This window comes from Salvelinus fontinalis, chromosome 39 (assembly GCF_029448725.1).
Source record: "Salvelinus fontinalis isolate EN_2023a chromosome 39, ASM2944872v1, whole genome shotgun sequence".
NCBI classification, from domain to species: domain Eukaryota; kingdom Metazoa; phylum Chordata; class Actinopteri; order Salmoniformes; family Salmonidae; genus Salvelinus; species Salvelinus fontinalis.
Genome location: NC_074703.1, coordinates 15,775,441 through 15,795,221, shown reverse-complemented (window position 1 = coordinate 15,795,221; position 19,781 = coordinate 15,775,441). Strand labels below are relative to the sequence as shown.

Below are 19,781 nucleotides of genomic sequence, written 5' to 3'. Positions count from 1 at the left end.
GGTTAGATAGCACAGTGTTCTTATACACATTAACATGAGCATTTCAAATCTCACACCTGTGTTGCTTATATACTTTGTCCAAAGTAACCCCACTATGTACTCTAGCAAATGTCTTCCCCAACAAGTCAGCTTTTTCTTTAACATTTATTGACGCACAACCATAACTGGAATTCAAGTGGAGTTTCCTCTTTCAGTCATCTTCTTCAACATAGACCATACATCTGCCAGCTCAGTACCCCTGCCTATTGTAGAGCTGCACTGTCTCCATGAATTTCTCTTGACAGACTTTTTTATTTATTTTACCTTTATTTAACCAGGTAGGCCAGTTGAGAACAAGTTCTCATTTACAGCTGCTACCTGGCCAAGGTAAAGCAAAGCAGTGCGACTAAAACAACACATAAACATAGTTACACATAAACATAGTTACACATAAACAAACGTACAGTCAATAACACAAAAGAAAAGAAAAATAGAAAAATCTATATACAGTGTGTGCAAATGTAGAAGAGTAGGGAGGTAGGCAGTAAATAGGCCATAGAGGCAAAAATAATTACAATTTAGCATTAATACTGGAGTGATAGATGTGCAGATGATGATGTGCAAGTAGAGATACTGGGGTGCAAAAGAGCAAGAGGGTAAGCAATTATATGGGGATGAGGTAGTCGGGTGTGCATATACAGATTGGCTGTGTACAGGTACAGTGATTGGTAAGCTGCTTAGACAGCTCAAGTTTAAAGTTAGAGAGGGAGATATAAGACTCCAGCTTCAGAGATGTTTGCAATTTGTTCCAGTCATTGGCAGAAGAGAACTGGGAGGAAAGGCAGCCAAAGGAATTGTTGGCTTTGGGGATGACCAGTGCAATATACCTGCTGGAGTAAGTGCTACAGGTCGGTGTTGCTATGGTGACCAGTGAGCTGAGATAAGGTGGGGTTTTACCTAGCAAAGACTTATAGATGACCTGGAGCCAGTGGGTTTGTCGACGGATATGTAGTGAGGGCCAGCCAACGAGAGCATACAGGTTGCAGTGGTGGGTAGTATATGGGGCTTTAGTGATAAAACGGATGGCACTGTGATAGACTACATCCAGCTTGCTGAGTAGAGTGTTGTGGGCTATTTTGAAAAATGACATCGCCGAAGTCAAGGATCGGTAGGATAGTCAGTTTTACAAGGGTATGTTTGGCGAAATGAGTAAAGGATGCTTTGTTGCGAAATAGGAAGCCGATTCTAGATTTCATTTTGGATTGGAGATGCTTAATGTGAGTCTGGAAGGAGAGTTTACAGTCTAACCAGACACCTAGGTATTTGTAGTTGTTCACATATTCTAGGTCAGAACCGTCCAGAGTGGTGATGCTGGTCGGGTGGGTGGGTGCGGGCAGCAATCTGCTGAAGAGCATGCATTTAGTTTTACTAGCATTTAAAAGCAGTTGGAGGCCATGGAAGGAGTGTTGTATGGCATTGAAGCTCGTTTGGAGGTTTGTTAACACAGTGTCCAAAGAAGGGCCAGAAGTATACAGAATGGTGTCGTCTGCGTAGAGGTGGTTCAGAGAATCACCAGCAGCAAGAGCGACATCATTGATATATACAGAGAAAAGAGTCGGCCCGAGAATTAAACCCTGTGGCACCCCCATAGAGAATGCAAGAGGTCCGGACAACAGGCCCTCCGATTTGACACACTGAACTCTATCTGAGAAGTAGTTGGTGAACCAGGCGAGGCAGTCATTTGAGAAGCCAAGGCTATTGAGTCTACCGACAAGAATACGTTGATTGACAGAGTCGAAAGCCTTGGCCAGGTCGATGACGACGGCTGCACAGTACTGTCTTTTATTGATGGCGGTTATGATATCGTTTAGGACCTTGAGCGTGACTGAGGTGCACCCATGACCAGCTCGGAAACCAGATTGCATAGTGGAGAAGGTACGGTGGGATTCGAAATGGTCGGTGATCTGTTTATTAACTTGGCTTTCGAAGATTTTTAGAAAGGCAGGGCAGGATGGATATAGATGTAAAGCAGTTTGGGTCTAGAGTGTCTCCCACCTTTGAAGAGGGGGATGACAGCGGCAGCTTTCCAATCTTTGGGGATCTCAGACGATATGAAAGAGAGGTTGAATAGGCTAGTAATAGGGGTTGCAACAATTTCTGCTGATAATTTTAAAAAGAGAAGGTCCAGATTGTCTAGTTATTATTTGCACCTGTGCCTCATTTTCTCATTGTTCCTCAGTTCTTTGCTCTGTGTTTGTATGTTACCACCCAGCCCCAGCCATGCTGTGAACATTTATTTCTCTAGTTTGATTTTCCTGAGGTACTCTGGTTTTGTTCTTGTTTATTTTTGATTATTCTTTTGAGGTTTGTTTTTTTCCCTGCTGTTCTTACCACTTTGTGGATTTTCATTGTATCTTGGAGGATATTCATTTTTTCTCTTGGCATTACTTTTGACATTGTGGATTCATATTTTTTGCCTGAAGATCTTTTCCCTTTATTAAACCACCATCTCTAGTACTGCTGTGTCTGCCTCATCTTCTGGGTTCTGCCGACTATTAGTCACTGTTTCTCACACCGGGTCCTGACACTATCCTAACTGACTGAGAATATTGGTTTCTGACTTCCCTGAAAAGTTATCGCGGGGGCTATTCGATGCTAATGCATTACGCCACAGGATGTTTTTGTTCTGGTCAAGGGCAGTCAAGTCTGGGGTGAACCAAGGGCTATATCTGTTCTTAGTTCTACATTTTTTGAATGGGTCATGCTTATTTAAGATGGAGAGGAAAACACTTTTGAAGAGCAACCAGGCATCCTCTACTGACGGGATGAAGTCAATATCCTTCCAGGATACCCGAGCCAGGTCGATTAGAAAGGCCTGCTCGCAGAAGTGTTTTAGGGAGCGTTTGATAGTGATGAGGGGTGGTCGTTTGACCACGGACCCATTACGCACGCAGGCAATGAGGCAGTGATCGCAGAGATTCTGGTTGAAGACAGCAGAGGTGTATTTAGAGGGCAGGTTGGTCAGGATGATATCTAAGAGGGTGCCCATGGTTACGGATTTAGGGTTTTACCTGGTAGGTTCCTTGATGATTTGTGTGAGATTGAGGGCATCTAGATTAGATTGTGTTAAATGTTAAGCATTTTCCAGTTAGGTCACCAAACAGTACAAACTCTGAAGATAGATGGGGGATGAGCAACTCACATATGGTGTCCAGGGCACAACTGGAGGCTGAGGGGGGTCTATAACAAGCAGCAACGGTGAGAGACTTGTTTCTGGAAAGGTGCATTTTTTAAAGTAGAAGCTTGAATTGTTTGGGCACAGACCTGGATAGTAGGACACATCTCTAGGCAGTAGATTGCAACACAGCCCCCTTTGGCAGTTCTATCTTGTCGGAAAATGTTATAGTTAGGGATGGAAATTTCAGGAATTTTGGTGGCCTTCCTAAACCAGGATTCAGACATGGCTAGGACATCCAGGTTGGTTATGTTATACTGTTATACTCCAAATCAGTTATGTTATACTCACAGACACTATTTTAACTTCTCTAGGGTAGGGGGCAGCATTCGGGATTTTGGATGAAATGCATGCCAAAATTAAACTGCCTGCATCTCGGGCCCAAAATATATGATATGCATATAATGACATGCATATAACTGGTAGATTTGGATAGAAAACACTCTAAAGTTTCCAAAACTGTTAAAATAGTGTCTGTGAGTATAACAGAACTGATTTGGCAGGCAAAAACCTGAGAAAAATCCATTCAGGAAGTATTTCTTTTTTTGGTTTTGTAGTTTTCTATTCAATGCCAATACAGTATCCATTGACTTAGGACTCAAAATGCAGTTTCTATGCCTTCCACTAGATGTCAACAGTCTTAAAGCCTCAAACAAGGTTATGTGACAGAAGCCTACCGTCAATTAGACAATGACGAATTCTACCAATCTCTTACCTTCAACCCTACAGAGGACCTAAAAACTGATTTGAAAGGGATCCTCACAGAAGCTAAGGAAAATGGTTACATTTCAGACAATGAGTTCAAATTTCTTTTCAATGGCAGTCCGCGTATGGCTTCTTTTTACCTTCTTCCAAAAATCCACAAAAATCTTGAAAACCCACCAGGCAGACCAGTCATTAGTGGTAATGAAAGTCTGACAGAACCCATCTCTAAGTACATTGATTACTTTATTAAGCCTATTCTGACGTCACTCCCAGCCTATCTTCAAGATACCACAGATGTGTTGAACAAAATTAAGGAATTGAAGAATATAGGTACAGCTTCCTTTTTAGTCACCATGGATGTGGAGTCTCTATACACCACCATTGAGCATCAACAAGGTTTGGCAGCGATGCACCATTTCTTGAGTACCCGGCCTGAAACTGAGATGCCTCCTACAGAATTCATTGTATCACTGACTGAATGGACTCTTAACCATAACATCTTTATCTTCCAGGACCGTATTTTCAAACAGGTCAAAGGATGTGCCATGGGAGCTTGCTACAGCCCTTCCTACGCTGGTTTGTACTTGGGTAAATGGGAAAATGACTTCATTTTGGATCCTTCTAATAACCATTTCTTTGACCGGATTATATGGTGGGGACGCTATATTGATGATGTTTGCCTGTTTTGGTCCGGCTCAGAAGATGAACTTATTTCCTTCCACCAATACCTTAACAGCATTAACCCTAACATCAAACTAACTATGGAATACAGCAAGGATAACATTCATTTTTTGGACCTCGATATTAGTAAAAATGACAAAGGTTGTTTGCACACATCAATCTTTAGGAAGCCTACAGATGGGAATACCATTCTGAGGGCAGACAGCTTTCACCCCAAAAGGCTAAAAGAGAATATTCCATATGGCCAATTCCAAAGAGTCCGTAGAATTTGCGATCAGGAAACAGACTACAGTGTCAAATCTGCAGAATTGGAGAATCGCTTTTTGGATCGGGGCTACAGCGTTCAGGTCCTGAAAGATGCAGGTATAAGGGCTGGATTACTTGACAGAGAGAACTTGTTACGAAGAGGAGTGCCTCGTGATACATCAGAGAGAGTGTATTTTGTTACAAAATACAGCACTGAAGCAGAGAACATTAAAAGAATCATTAAAAATAATTGGGGAATCATCCAAAGTGATACGCTACTACGCCAAGTCTTTCCTGAACCACCAGTCATAAGCTTTAAGAGATGTCCTACCCTAAATGACAAATTAGTCCACAGTTATCTTCCGGGTGACTCTCAAAAAACTTGGCTTGACCACAAACCCAAGGGCTCTTTTAAATGTTACCAGTGCAACCATTGCAGTAATATTGCACAGAAAAAGTATTTTGTTGACACAGCTTCTAAAATGGAGTATTACCTCAAGCATTTTATTAACTGCAAAACCACTCATGTCATCTATAGACTGGAATGTCCACAGTGCAAGGTGTTCTACATTGGACGGACAAAGAGACGCCTTCAAGATCGTTTGGCGGAACACAAGTACGCCATACGGGTAGGCAATGTAGACTACCCCATGGCAAGGCACTACAAGTCCTTACACCATGGTAACCCTGCCTCCCTAAAAGCTATGGGTATTGATCATGTTCCGGCCTCTATTAGAAAAGGGGACCGTCTTAAACAGTTAAACCAAAGGGAAAGTTTTTGGATTTACAAACTACAGGCCACTAAGTACCCTGGTTTAAATGAAGATATGGATTTCTCACCTTTCCTGTAGGGTCGTGATGGGTCCATTTGCTGTCATCTAGTGGACATTTTGCTCAATTGCCCTCTAGCTATGTCTGGACTGTTGTTCATGTTTTGCTGTGGTCTGGAGTACTGTGGAATATATTGCTTTCTTGTTCTGGACACTTCTCCCAGTCATGGTTAGGGTTGGAACTGCCTCTCTGGGTGTTCTGATGCTTCTAGCTTGGAGTTGTATGCTCATGATAACATAGCTACAGTATTTCACCTTTTCATGTGTATATTATTGCTTACTAGGTGTGTCCAATTTGGTAACCACTCCCTCTTCTAATTAGGGCTAATTGGAAAAGCCTTTCAAAAGAGGACATTGTATTCTCTTTTTTCTGTACTCCCTGACGAAGGCCATGCAGCCGAAACGCGTCGGTTTTTAAACAACTTTGTTTCTATTGAACATGCCATACTAATAAAGGCATTTTAATTAATTATATGAAGAGTGCCTTGGTCCTCCTTTCTTTTTGATGACCAATTTACACCTTTTACCAAAGAGCACCTTCTATTTACCAAAATATACTATAGTGTACCTTAGTAGCGCTTCCCTTCCTCCTCTTTCTACTAGTTAAACAGCACTTGGGTGGTGCTTAGAGGAAGCAGCTCCACAGTTATTTCTTTCTGTGTTGTTTGAGGACATTTCACAACTCAAACTATGGATTTTACCCAAGAATCTACAAGATTTTCCTATTCCCATGAAGAGGGCCAAAGGATTATTACCACTACCTCATTGCTAGATGAGATGACTGCCACAGAGAATACTGGAATGGACTTAAACAAGGCTTACAGAGACTTGCAACACCTTATGGAGAAAGATACTAAACTTGACCTCAATTCTATCACCTTGTCTGACTATTGGAGGAAAGGCCTAATCCCCAGAGGACTCCGTATTATGAAGTTTCCAGCTAATGGAGCACAAGGTAAAACTGAATTTAAAGATAAATGGGAGGCTATTCTCAACAAGTGTTCTTTTGACCTAATGCTACTTCTAATAGAAGATTCTAAAAAGGACAGACAAGTAGTCCAAACAGAAATTGAAGAATTAAAAAGGAAAATTTCAGAACAGTGATATTTCTAACAAAGCACAATGTGATGAGATTTTGAAAGAGAAAGTAGACACATTCACTCTGACATTGAAGCAAGACAAGCTAAGAAAATTTAGAAGCGATGAAGTAGATTATAGAGATGGCAAGGTCTTTGCCTGGAGAAGACCAACACGCAAGAATTCAGAATCACATCTGCAGAGAAGGAAGCCTAGATCTGTTTCTTTCAACTTTACAAGCAGTGACGATGAGGATCACCCCAGACGCTCAGAGGCCAGCTCCTCCCTAGATTTTTTAGATCAGGAAGAGGAGCCACGCAGGTTCCTCAACAAGAGAGGGAGAGGACGCGGAAGAGGCCAACACGGAGGGGGAGGAAGAATTCAAGACTATCCAACCACACGGAGCAGGACCAGAACAAGGCTGTGATCAACATTTCTGGAGAACCCCTTTCTGATGATTGCATAAGGGTCTTGTCTAAAGGACTGTCCTTTGCCCCCACATATTCAACTAATGAATTTAATACAAAGATTGACCTATTTCGTTTCTACAGGAATCTACATCTGAAGGCCTGGTACAAGCAAAACATCTCTCCAACTACAGACGCCAGTGTCTCAGGTCAGGCAGTTACTGTTCCCTCAAAAACACCTTTTAAGCCCAAGTCCACTTTTTGTCCCATAGTCCAGAATGCCACACTAAATACATTTGCCAAGAAAGTTAATTTTGATGTGGAGAATCTGTTTAAGGGTAAAATTGATTCCAACAAAACACGACGTAATCTTTCTAAGACAGAGAGGGATGCAGTTGAATCATTGTCCAAAAATGAACGGATTGTAATTAAAAAAGCTGACAAAGGTGGTGCTACAGTAGTGTGGTGTAAAGACAAATATGTGACAGAAGCCTACCGTCAATTAGACAATGACGAATTCTACCAATCTCTTACCTTCAACCCTACAGAGGACCTAAAAACTGATTTGAAAGGGATCCTCACAGAAGCTAAGGAAAATGGTTACATTTCAGACAATGAGTTCAAATTTCTTTTCAATGGCAGTCCGCGTATGGCTTCTTTTTACCTTCTTCCAAAAATCCACAAAAATCTTGAAAACCCCCCAGGCAGACCAGTCATTAGTGGTAATGAAAGTCTGACAGAACCCATCTCTAAGTACATTGATTACTTTATTAAGTCTATTCTGACGTCACTCCCAGCCTATCTTCAAGATACCACAGATGTGTTGAACAAAATTAAGGAATTGAAGAATATAGGTACAGCTTCCTTTTTAGTCACCATGGATGTGGAGTCTCTATACACCACCATTGAGCATCAACAAGGTTTGGCAGCGATGCACCATTTCTTGAGTACCCGGCCTGAAACTGAGATGCCTCCTACAGAATTCATTGTATCACTGACTGAATGGACTCTTAACCATAACATCTTTATCTTCCAGGACCGTATTTTCAAACAGGTCAAAGGATGTGCCATGGGAGCTTGCTACAGCCCTTCCTACGCTGGTTTGTACTTGGGTAAATGGGAAAATGACTTCATTTTGGATCCTTCTAATAACCATTTCTTTGACCGGATTATATGGTGGGGACGCTATATTGATGATGTTTGCCTGTTTTGGTCCGGCTCAGAAGATGAACTTATTTCCTTCCACCAATACCTTAACAGCATTAACCCTAACATCAAACTAACTATGGAATACAGCAAGGATAACATTCATTTTTTGGACCTCGATATTAGTAAAAATGACAAAGGTTGTTTGCACACATCAATCTTTAGGAAGCCTACAGATGGGAATACCATTCTGAGGGCAGACAGCTTTCACCCCAAAAGGCTAAAAGAGAATATTCCATATGGCCAATTCCAAAGAGTCCGTAGAATTTGCGATCAGGAAACAGACTACAGTGTCAAATCTGCAGAATTGGAGAATCGCTTTTTGGATCGGGGCTACAGCGTTCAGGTCCTGAAAGATGCAGGTATAAGGGCTGGATTACTTGACAGAGAGAACTTGTTACGAAGAGGAGTGCCTCGTGATACATCAGAGAGAGTGTATTTTGTTACAAAATACAGCACTGAAGCAGAGAACATTAAAAGAATCATTAAAAATAATTGGGGAATCATCCAAAGTGATACGCTACTACGCCAAGTCTTTCCTGAACCACCAGTCATAAGCTTTAAGAGATGTCCTACCCTAAATGACAAATTAGTCCACAGTTATCTTCCGGGTGACTCTCAAAAAACTTGGCTTGACCACAAACCCAAGGGCTCTTTTAAATGTTACCAGTGCAACCATTGCAGTAATATTGCACAGAAAAAGTATTTTGTTGACACAGCTTCTAAAATGGAGTATTACCTCAAGCATTTTATTAACTGCAAAACCACTCATGTCATCTATAGACTGGAATGTCCACAGTGCAAGGTGTTCTACATTGGACGGACAAAGAGACGCCTTCAAGATCGTTTGGCGGAACACAAGTACGCCATACGGGTAGGCAATGTAGACTACCCCATGGCAAGGCACTACAAGTCCTTACACCATGGTAACCCTGCCTCCCTACAAGCTATGGGTATTGATCATGTTCCGGCCTCTATTAGAAAAGGGGACCGTCTTAAACAGTTAAACCAAAGGGAAAGTTTTTGGATTTACAAACTACAGGCCACTAAGTACCCTGGTTTAAATGAAGATATGGATTTCTCACCCTTCCTGTAGGGTCGTGATGGGTCCATTTGCTGTCATCTAGTGGACATTTTGCTCAATTGCCCTCTAGCTATGTTTGGACTGTTGTTCATGTTTTGCTGTGGTCTGGAGTACTGTGGAATATATTGCTTTCTTGTTCTGGACACTTCTCCCAGTCATGGTTAGGGTTGGAACTGCCTCTCTGGGTGTTCTGATGCTTCTAGCTTGGAGTTGTATGCTCATGATAACATAGCTACAGTATTTCACCTTTTCATGTGTATATTATTGCTTACTAGGTGTGTCCAATTTGGTAACCACTCCCTCTTCTAATTAGGGCTAATTGGAAAAGCCTTTCAAAAGAGGACATTGTATTCTCTTTTTTCTGTACTCCCTGACGAAGGCCATGCAGCCGAAACGCGTCGGTTTTTAAACAACTTTGTTTCTATTGAACATGCATACTAATAAAGGCATTTTAATTAATTATATGAAGAGTGCCTTGGTCCTCCTTTCTTTTTGATGACCAATTTACACCTTTTACCAAAGAGCACCTTCTATTTACCAAAATATACTATAGTGTACCTTAGTAGCGCTTCCCTTCCTCCTCTTTCTACTAGGTTCTAAAGACTGTTGACATCTAGTGGAAGCCTTAGGAAGTGCAATATGACTCCAGAGACACTTTATATTCGATAGGCAATGACTTGAAAAACTACAAACCTCAGATTTCCCACTTCCTGGTTGGATTTGTTTCTCAGGTTTTTCCCTGCCATATGAGTTCTGTTATACTCACAGACATCATTCAAACAGTTTTAGAAACTTCAGAGTGTTTTCCATCCAAATCTACTAATTATATGCACATTCTAGCTTTTGGGCCTGAGAAGTAGGCAGTTTATTATTACTCATTACTCTGGGCACCTTATTTATCCAAGCTACTCAATACTGCCCCCCAGTCCCAAAGAAGTTTAACAAGCATGAAACCAATGATTTTACGGTTGTCAACAAGTCAACAAATGAGAGCGCCTGGGGAATGGGAGTGATGCTGGGGACTGCAGGGCCTTATACCAAAGAAGAAGATCTCTCCCAGTATGGTCCATGAAATTCTGTGAGTTGAACACTTCATGACTGAGAGCTGTCATTCATGACAACAGAACCCACATCAACAATTACTTTTATCACCATCTTCATCTGGACACTTTCCCTCACTTTCCCTCAAAATATTTTGAACTCAGACATTACACACATGTCCGTAACAACAGAATTAGGAATTAGAATTTGATGTCAGTAACTGTCAATGCCTGTCTTTAGTAATACCCATCTTTATTTCATCTATTACATGCTGGTTTATTCATTGTAAGAATGTCCCCCTCCTTGAATCCATCGCAGAGGTTACAGTAAAGCTAGTCCACCATCTCACATCTGTCCCAGTCCAGGCTGTGAAACTGAAACTAGATTGGTAGCAGTGGGAGTGAAACAGATTTACATAGACATGGCTGGGTGGTTCTGTGTGTCCCAGAATAGAGCAGCACTGTCAACAGATGTTCACTTTGTCCCAGGGGGTTGGAGGTAGAGATGACTGTCACTACACTATATTGCAGCGTTTCCTAAACTCATTCCTTGGGATCCCAAGGTTTGCACTTTTTTGTTTTTTGCCCTAGCTTTACACAGCTGATAAAAATAATGAACTAATCATCGGGCTTTGATAATCAGCTATGTAGTGTTAGGGAAAAAACGAAACATGCACCCATTGGGATTCCAAGGACTGAGTTTGCAAAACGCTGCTATATCTTGAAGTAGTGGCACTTGTAATATTTGTAATTTTTAAAAATGTATTTAGCTTCGAATCACAACCTATAACACACGTGAGAGTCCAAGATATCAGTTGACCGTTTGATAGTTCTTATTTAAATACTGTAAAGTCTGTCAAGTCGAGCAGGTCTGACACAGACTCAGTATCCTGATGAGTAAAGACAGTCATCAACTACTATCATGGCAGAGCCTCTTCTATTATATCATAGCATATTGAGATGGTATTAATTACTGGTCAATGATGATGTTAAGTGAGAATGAGGTTTGGATTGCAAAAATACATCTTTATTTGATTCCATTATTACATAGTTGAAGCATCAAAGCAAACATGATAGTGAATAAAACAGATCACATCAAATCTAAAACGAACAAAATCCATACAGAATGGATTGTTACATGAACTCAAGCCAAGCCCCCTGTTTGTCTATACGAGAGTGATCACTAAATCAGAGAATGACTGATCTTAGAACAAAGCAAGTCAAAGCAGAGGAACCAGCATCCTATCTCTACAGGGTGTGTGACTGATGGGTCCTCCCCAGAACAGTCAGCCCTCCTCAGGGTCTTGGTGACTGTAGGCTGGGAGATCTGGTGGGCCTCACAGGTCACCTCTCCTGCCTTGGTCCACTCCTGGGCAGTGAGAGTCAGGGTGCTGCTCCAGCTGTACAAACCGTCCTTCTCCAGGACCCTGGGACTGGCCTCCTGGATCTTGCTAGTCCCGTCCACTTTCCAGTTCATGGTCCAGTCTGAGGGGAAGCCCTTGTTGGCCAGACACGTCAGTGTGGCTGTTGTTGTACTGGACAGCTCCTCACTAGATGGGGGCAGGACGGTGAGGGTGGGAGCACTGTTACCTGGAACAAACAGAACACATCAATTACGTCAAAGAAAACACTTTGGAAATTACTTATAAAACTGTATATGAATATAGTTAGATTGCTAAAGGATTTGAAGAAAACACAAACAGTAATATTATATAATGCAGAGTACAAGTATACAAGTAGAAAGCATTCAAGTATGCACCTACTGGGTAAAACTGGTTGAATCAACGTTGTTTCCACATCATTTCAACCCCAAAAATATATGTGATGACATTGAATCAACATGGAAAACTGATTGGCTTTGCCAAAAGTCGTCAAAGTAAAGGCAGTTCGTTTTTTTTAACCCGACTTTTAACCTAAATCCAATGACATTTTTGGTTGATTTCACATTGATTTTACTTTAGTTTATAACTAAAACAAATGTACATCAAAACTAAACGTTGAAATGACGTCTTTGCCCAGTGGGAAGTGTTTAACTCTACCATTACTAGTCATACAGATATTTTTTTAGGAATGTATCTGATCAGAATACCCTCATATACAGAATCCACATTAGCAGTGTAGGCTATCATGAGACGACTACAATAAGAGATACTATAGTTATCATACCAGAATAAGAGTAATATAGTCTGCAATCATACAAATCAAACATGCAAATAAATGCCTACAATTTAACAATGCGATTCAATAAACTGTTGAAACAAGGCACAGTCATAGAAATATAGAACAATATTTTTGGGAAAGTAAAATATCTCAAATGGAAATCTTTTAATAGAGATGAAAGAGTAAAAAAAAATGGAATCAGACAAACATCAAGAAACTTACTTCCAACATCAAGTCTGGTGCCACTACCAAAAGTGCACCACAGTGATACAATCCCTATTACTGCTGGTACAAAACCTCCTACTCATTGGGCAAGTTGAACACTTAATATATTTTTTTAAATAAATCATGTACTCATATGAATACTTGCCAAATATAACGTTTGATTCTTTATTTAAAATCGTTTTTTGATTAAAAAAAAATTGTTTTATAATAAAATATATTGTTATTAAAAATAAGAATTGTTCAACATGTCACAGAATTTACAGATACATTTGAGTACTATCAAAAAGTGAAAAAAGTTCTTAATTTTGGTGTTGACTTACTTCCAACATCTAGTCTGGTGCCGCTACCAAAAGTACACCACAGTGATACAATCCCTATTACCACTCGTACAAAAACTTCTCTGTGATGTGATGCTGCAGCTTTAACAGTGAAGATCACTCATTCAGAATCATAATCAACACAAATACCATTTTACAACACGAATACCATTTAACAAGGTACAAGAAACACTTCATATGAGCTAGTTCTCATCCGCCCCAGGAAAGAACTTGTAGCAATAACTGCAGATATCCAACAGATGTTTAATTGCTTCGTTGTGAGAGAAGATCACAGATATAACCTGCGATTTTTATGGTACAGAGACAATGACATGCCAAAAGGCATAATTGAGTACAGGATGAAGGTCCACGTCTTCGGTAACAGCACATCTCCGGCCGTCGCCATCTACAGGCTCAGTCGAGCCACTCAAGAAGGTGAGCAATACCACGTAGCAGACACTCAACAGTTTGTGGAGAGAGATTTCTATGTGGATGATGGGCTCAAGTCTCTGCCCACAGAACACAGTCACGCCGACCAAGCTTGGTTCAGTTTCCCAGCTCAGTACATCAATGTTTACGGGACCAGCGTTCTGTGACAAACCTAACCAAGCTCACCCAGAGACTCAAGTTCCCTTCGAAGAGGTCAGTCCAGACTTGGATGGTGAAACCCGTCCCGCAGGTGACAAGCTACATCACTCAAGTCAAAGACAAACCACTTACCTCAGAGCACTTCAAACGCTTCTCCTCCTGGAAATCCCTACTGAGAGCTGTCACATTCATCATCCAAGTTGCTTGCACTCTCAAGCCAGACCCAACGGGCCAGCCGAACAAACGCAGAGGTTGGTATCAGTGCAGCAAACTCCACACTCCAACAGAGCTGTCTCAAACCAAAAATCTAATCATCAGGTCAGTTCAAAGAGAAGCCTATCCTGAGGTGTTCACTGCACACAAAGTGAAAATAAACATTTCTAAGAGCAGTTCATTTTCAAAGCTGAATTGCATCTCGGATGAAGGTCTCATCAAAGTAGGAGTCCGTCTAAAGCATGCATGGCTGAACAGTGGCGAGAATAATCCACTTATCCTACCAAGACACAGCTACATCTCCACACTGCTAGTACGGTACTACCACGAGCAGGTGAAACACCAAGGCCACCACTTCACAGAAGGAGCCGCTCATCAGCTCTGTCCTACACATGTGCTTCACATGCCAGAAAATCTGTGGGAAACAGGAAGAACAGAAAATGGCAGACATGCCACCCGAACGCCTCAGCACATCCCCTCCCTTCACGTATATGGGCTTGGATGTCTTTGTCCCTTGGACAGTCACTGCTCGCCATACCAGAGGAGGTCAAGCTCAAAGCAAATGCTCGGCAGTGCTCTTCATCTACATGAGCACTCGGGCAGTGCACATTGAAGTCATAAAGTCCATGGACACCTCCAGCTGCATCAACGCCCTCAGGAGGTTCTTCGCCATTCGTGGACTAGCAAAAAAGCTAAGATCAGATTGTGGAACAAACTTCATAGGAGCCTGTAAGGAGTTGGAACTGTCGTGGAAAATCATCTCAGAAATATAACGCTTTATCAGAACTTGTGAAATCAAAACATGCTTTTATTTACAATTGTATAACCATCTGGAATGTCCCGCGGAACACACACCCTCCCAGAGCACTGGTTCGCTCTTTATACCCAAATAGCATATGAGTCCACCCCATATGCAAATAAGCATACTTCCCCTAATTCTTCCTACCATCATTATCTTTTTAGTTCAGGCTTCCTGCTTGTTCACGCATACTAACGCCCATTATCTGCTTTCAGTTAAATTATAATAGTGGCCAGACCCTCTTATCCCAGTGTGTCAACAAACTCTTTTTCCCTTCCCTTCACCACTAAATCAATGCACTCTTTGTTCTGTTCCCCCTATCCTTAGGGTATCCAATTGCTTTTAGGCGCCTAGGTGTCTGACACATACGTAGTGGAATGGGTAGACCATAAATCTAGTGTGTCAAAGCTTTTTCCATACATGCACTTTAAAGCACGTATGACTTTGGCCATCTGCTAATCTTTGGTTTCCTGTATTTACCAGAATGGCAAATGCACTCACATCTGCCTTCTTCTCCTATTTTCTAGTGTACTCCTGTCTATTGTTTAATAGTGTGATATCTACCTACATATGTATCAATTACTCCTACATAATTCGGAAACGAGCAGTGTCAGAGGTCTAGAGCTACCTAAGTGAACAAGGTTGCACATGGGAATTCAACCCTCCTCACTCTTCACACATGGGAGGTGCCTAGGAGAGCATGATTGGAGTGGCACACATAATCCTTGACTCCATGCTGCTACAGAACAAGTCTCCTTTCACATTAAGTTCTGTGCACCCTGAGGTCAAAGACATAATCAATGCCAGACCTCTAGTTCCTGTCTCCACCGATCCAGACTCACCATTCATCCTGATTACCGCTATGCTGCTTACCCAAAAGTTTGGGGCACCACCTCCTCCCAGAGACTTCACTGACAAAGACCTTGAGTTGTGAGCCGTGAGTACCTCCCTGCCGACGCAAGTGGACTGAAGCTCACCGCAACCTACAAGAGGGGGATCTCATGCTCTTAAAAGACAATCAGTTAACTCGCAACGAGTGGCCCATGGCACTGGTCACTTCCACCTTCACCAGCAGTGACAGTAATGTGTGCAAAGTGGAACTGAAGATTACTGCTCAGGGGACCACTAAGAAGTTTCTGAGACCCGCCTCAGAGGTCATACTCCTTTTAGCCATGGAAGATTGAAGGTTTGCTAGTCTTTGAGGTATGTGTGTAACATTAATTAATAGTGGCCTCTTTCAGACGCCAGTATTCTGCCTTTTGGTAAGCACCTTTTGATTTGGCGCCATCCAGTGGCTGTTTTGTGTAGTCGCAGCTAACGTGTACTAAGCTGTGCTACTTCCTTGTTGGTGGTAAAACAGGAAGCATAAAATTATGCAGTTCAGCCTCATTGTTAGAAAAGAGTGATGTAATACTGCTGTTTATCTTCTGCCATCCTTCTTGTTAAGCCTTCATAAAGCATTGCCTTTTACACCATTTCAACTATAAAACTAGAGGTTTACGGAAAGTTTGGCTGGCTGTCAAATTATGGTTGCATATACCTTAAGGAGGACAGTACACATGGACATGAGTGTTTATTGCGGTATCAACCGATATATTGACAATAAAACGAAACTCCTGATCCACTCTATTAGAACTCGCACCTCTTGAATTACATTTCAATTCAGTGGCAATGAATCTAGCAGTGACTTCACTCTGACCGTCAGTGGTGTCCAGGCTGAAGATACAAGAGATTACTACCATCAGAGTTTACACCTTCCCAAGGGTAAACATGTGTTCCACAGTGATACAGAGACATCCATAACCTCCCTCAGTCAGACTGCACAGTGACTGCATTGCTACAGCTGGAACCTGCTGCAGGTGCTGAGGGGGAGGACTGAACCAGTGATAGTGTTAGTAACTAGACTAGTGATGGTGTTCAGGACTAGACCAGTGATAGTGTTGAGCACTAGACAAGTGGTAGTGTTAGGGACTAGACAAGTGATAGTGTTGAGGACTAGACCAGTGATAGTGTTAGGGACTAGACCAGTGATAGTGTTGAGGACTAGACCAGTGATAGTGTTGAGCACTAGACAAGTGGTAGTGTTAGGGACTAGACCAGGGATAGTGCTATGGACTAGACCAGTGATAGTGTTGAGGACTAGATCAGTGACAGTGTTGAGCACTAGACAAGTGGTAGTGTTAGGGACTAGACCAGCGATAGTGTTATGGACAAGACAAGTGATAGTGTTGAGGACTAAACCTGTAATAGTGTGGAGGACCAGACTACAGTCTAGAGTATCATTGGTTCCCTTTATTAGTTGACCGACCAACACCTCAAACTGAAAACAGTCACAGAATGGATGATATACACCGCTCTTTCAATGACAGACTGATCAGATGAATACAGGTGAAAAATATGATCCCTTATTGATGTCACTTGTTAAATCTACTTCAATAAAGGCAGATGAAGGGGAGGAGACAGGTTATAGAAGGATTTTTAAGACTTGAGACAAGTAATACATGGTTTGTGTATGTATGGGTTGAGACAAAATATTGAAGTGCATTTGACCAAGGTATGGTAGTAGGTGCCAGGCACACCGGTTTGAGTGTGCCAAGAACTTCAACGTTGTTGGGTTTTTCATGCTCAACAGTTTCCAGTGTGTATCAAGAATGGTCCACCACCCAAAGGACATCTAGCCAACGGCAGGCCAGTGGTCAAAAATCTGTCATTGATGAAAGAGGAGAAAGGAGGCTGACATGAATTGTGCAGAGCAACAGATGAGCTACAGTTAGTTAACAGTCCAGTACAACATTGGTGACCAAAGACCCATAAAAGAATACACAACTCGTCGTAACTTGACATGAATGCAGTATGTCAGCCGACATCCTGAGTTCCACTTCTTCAGCAAAAAACAAGAAACTGAGGTTGCAGTGGGAATGAAAACACTAGACACTGGAGAATTTGAAAAATATTGCTTGTTCTGATTAATCCCGGTTCCTGCTGTTTCACGCTGACTGGAGAACTAGGATATGGACAAAACCACATGAGTACATGCATCCAAAATGCAGTGTCAACATTGGTGGTGTGATGGTGTGGGGTGTGTTTTCATGGCACACATTGGGCCCCTTTTATAAAAGTGGAGCAATGTTTGAATGCCACACGATATCTGAACATTATTACCAATGCGGTGCATCCCTTCATGACAGCAGTGTATCGATCTGCAAATGGTTTTTTCGACAGGATGATGCCTCATGCCACAAGGCTAGGATTGTCCATGAATGGCTCCACGAACATGACAGTGAATTCAGCTTGCTGCAGTGGCCTGCCAAGTCACCAGATCTCAATCCAAATGACCATCTGTGGGATGAGATGGAATGAGCAACTTAAAGTATAGATCCACTACCACCCAACTTGACACAACTGTGGTAAGAATTGTAGTCAACATGTTACTGTGGGATATCTTTCTCTCAATGTGTTTTAACCTATATCTTGGTTCACCGAAACACTGAGGTTTGTGTTGTTACCAGCTTTAACTACTGGGGGGAGACTGTGAACAAATCCTATTTTTATCCTCAACATGTCTTGACGATAAACCACTAGAATTCTGAAAGCACAGGCACCTAATTCTTGCTTAGTCATAAGTTATTGTTATATACCACGGTGAGATAGCCGTTGCAACAAATCCTGTTCTCAGCATTGATGGTGTTCGTTGTTCATAGGAATCAAATAAAATAAAATAAAATGTATTTATATAGCCCTTCTTACATCAGCTGATATCTCAAAGTGCTGTACAGAAACCCAGCCTGAAACCTCAAACAGCAAGCAATGCAGGTGTAGAAGCACGGGGGCTAGGAACAACTCCCTAGAAAGGCCAAAACCTAGGAAGAAACCTGGAGAAGAACCAGGCTATGAGGGGTGGCCAGTCCTGTCCTGGCTGTGCCGGGTGGAGATTATAACAGAACATGGCCAAGATGTTCAAATGTTCATAAATGACCAGCATGGTCAAATAATAATAATCACAGTAGTTGTCGAGGGTGCAACAAGTCAGCACCTCGGGAATAAATGTCAGTTGGCTTTTCATAGCCGATCATTAAGAGTATCTCTACCGCTCCTGCTGTCTCTAGAGTGTTGAAAGCAGCAGGTCTGGGACAGGTAGCACGTCCGGTGAACAGGTCAGGTTTCCATAGCCGCAGGAAGACTATTTGCATAGAGAGGATACTTTGCATTGGCAGCACATGCTTCAGTGCTCTGGGAGTGTTTATAGCCCTGTGAGTTTAACACTTCATGACTGAGAGCTGTCCTTCATGACAACAGAACCCACAACAACCATGACTTTTATCCCCATCTTCATCTGGATACTTGCCCTCTGCTTTCAAGGTGAGAATTGTATTTGCTTGGTTTTATGTTACTATTTTGGTTTACTGAAACGATTATATGATTTACACACTAAAATGTGTTAAAGGATTAAAGGAGGTACTTGCTAATTGGTTGAAGTATGTTTTTCAGAATCCAGAGGACAGTACACTTTGACTCAGACTCCTGCAGTGAAATCTGTTCTCCCAGGACAGACAGTCTCTCTGAACTGTAAAACCAGCAGTAATGTTTACAACAATAACGTTTTAGCCTGGTACCTACAGAAACCTGGAGGAGCTCCTAAACTCCTTATTTACTCTGCTACAACACTTCAGTCTGGGACTCCATCTAGATTCAGTGGCAGTGGATCTGGGAGTGACTTCACTCTGACCATCAGTGGAGTCCAGGCTGAAGATGCAGGAGATTACTACTGTCAGAGTTTACACTACCCCAACAGTGTCTGGGTGTTCACACAGTGATACAGAGCCATACAAAAACCTCCCTCAGTCAGACTGCACAGTGACTGTACTGCTACAGATGGGACCTACTGCAGGTGCGGAGGGGGAAGAGACAGTGATATGGAACACTGCCTGAACTAAAATACACTGAGCTAAATATAACAGTGACTCTGACAATATGTCAGCTCCTCCACCC

General features: G+C 42.0%; 1 protein-coding gene across 1 annotated transcript; it reads right to left on the bottom strand.

Annotated features, from left to right (window-relative positions):
• Positions 1 to 11,673: 11,673 nt before the first annotated feature.
• On the bottom strand, positions 11,674 to 13,972 carry LOC129838386 (immunoglobulin lambda-like polypeptide 5). Its single transcript, XM_055905309.1, has 4 exons — positions 13,913 to 13,972; positions 13,581 to 13,701; positions 13,196 to 13,294; positions 11,674 to 12,080 (listed from the first exon to the last, which is right to left on the bottom strand). The coding sequence occupies exons 1-4, from the start codon at positions 13,970 to 13,972 to the stop codon at positions 11,674 to 11,676; spliced, it is 687 nt and encodes a 228-aa protein (XP_055761284.1).
• Positions 13,973 to 19,781: the final 5,809 nt, after the last annotated feature.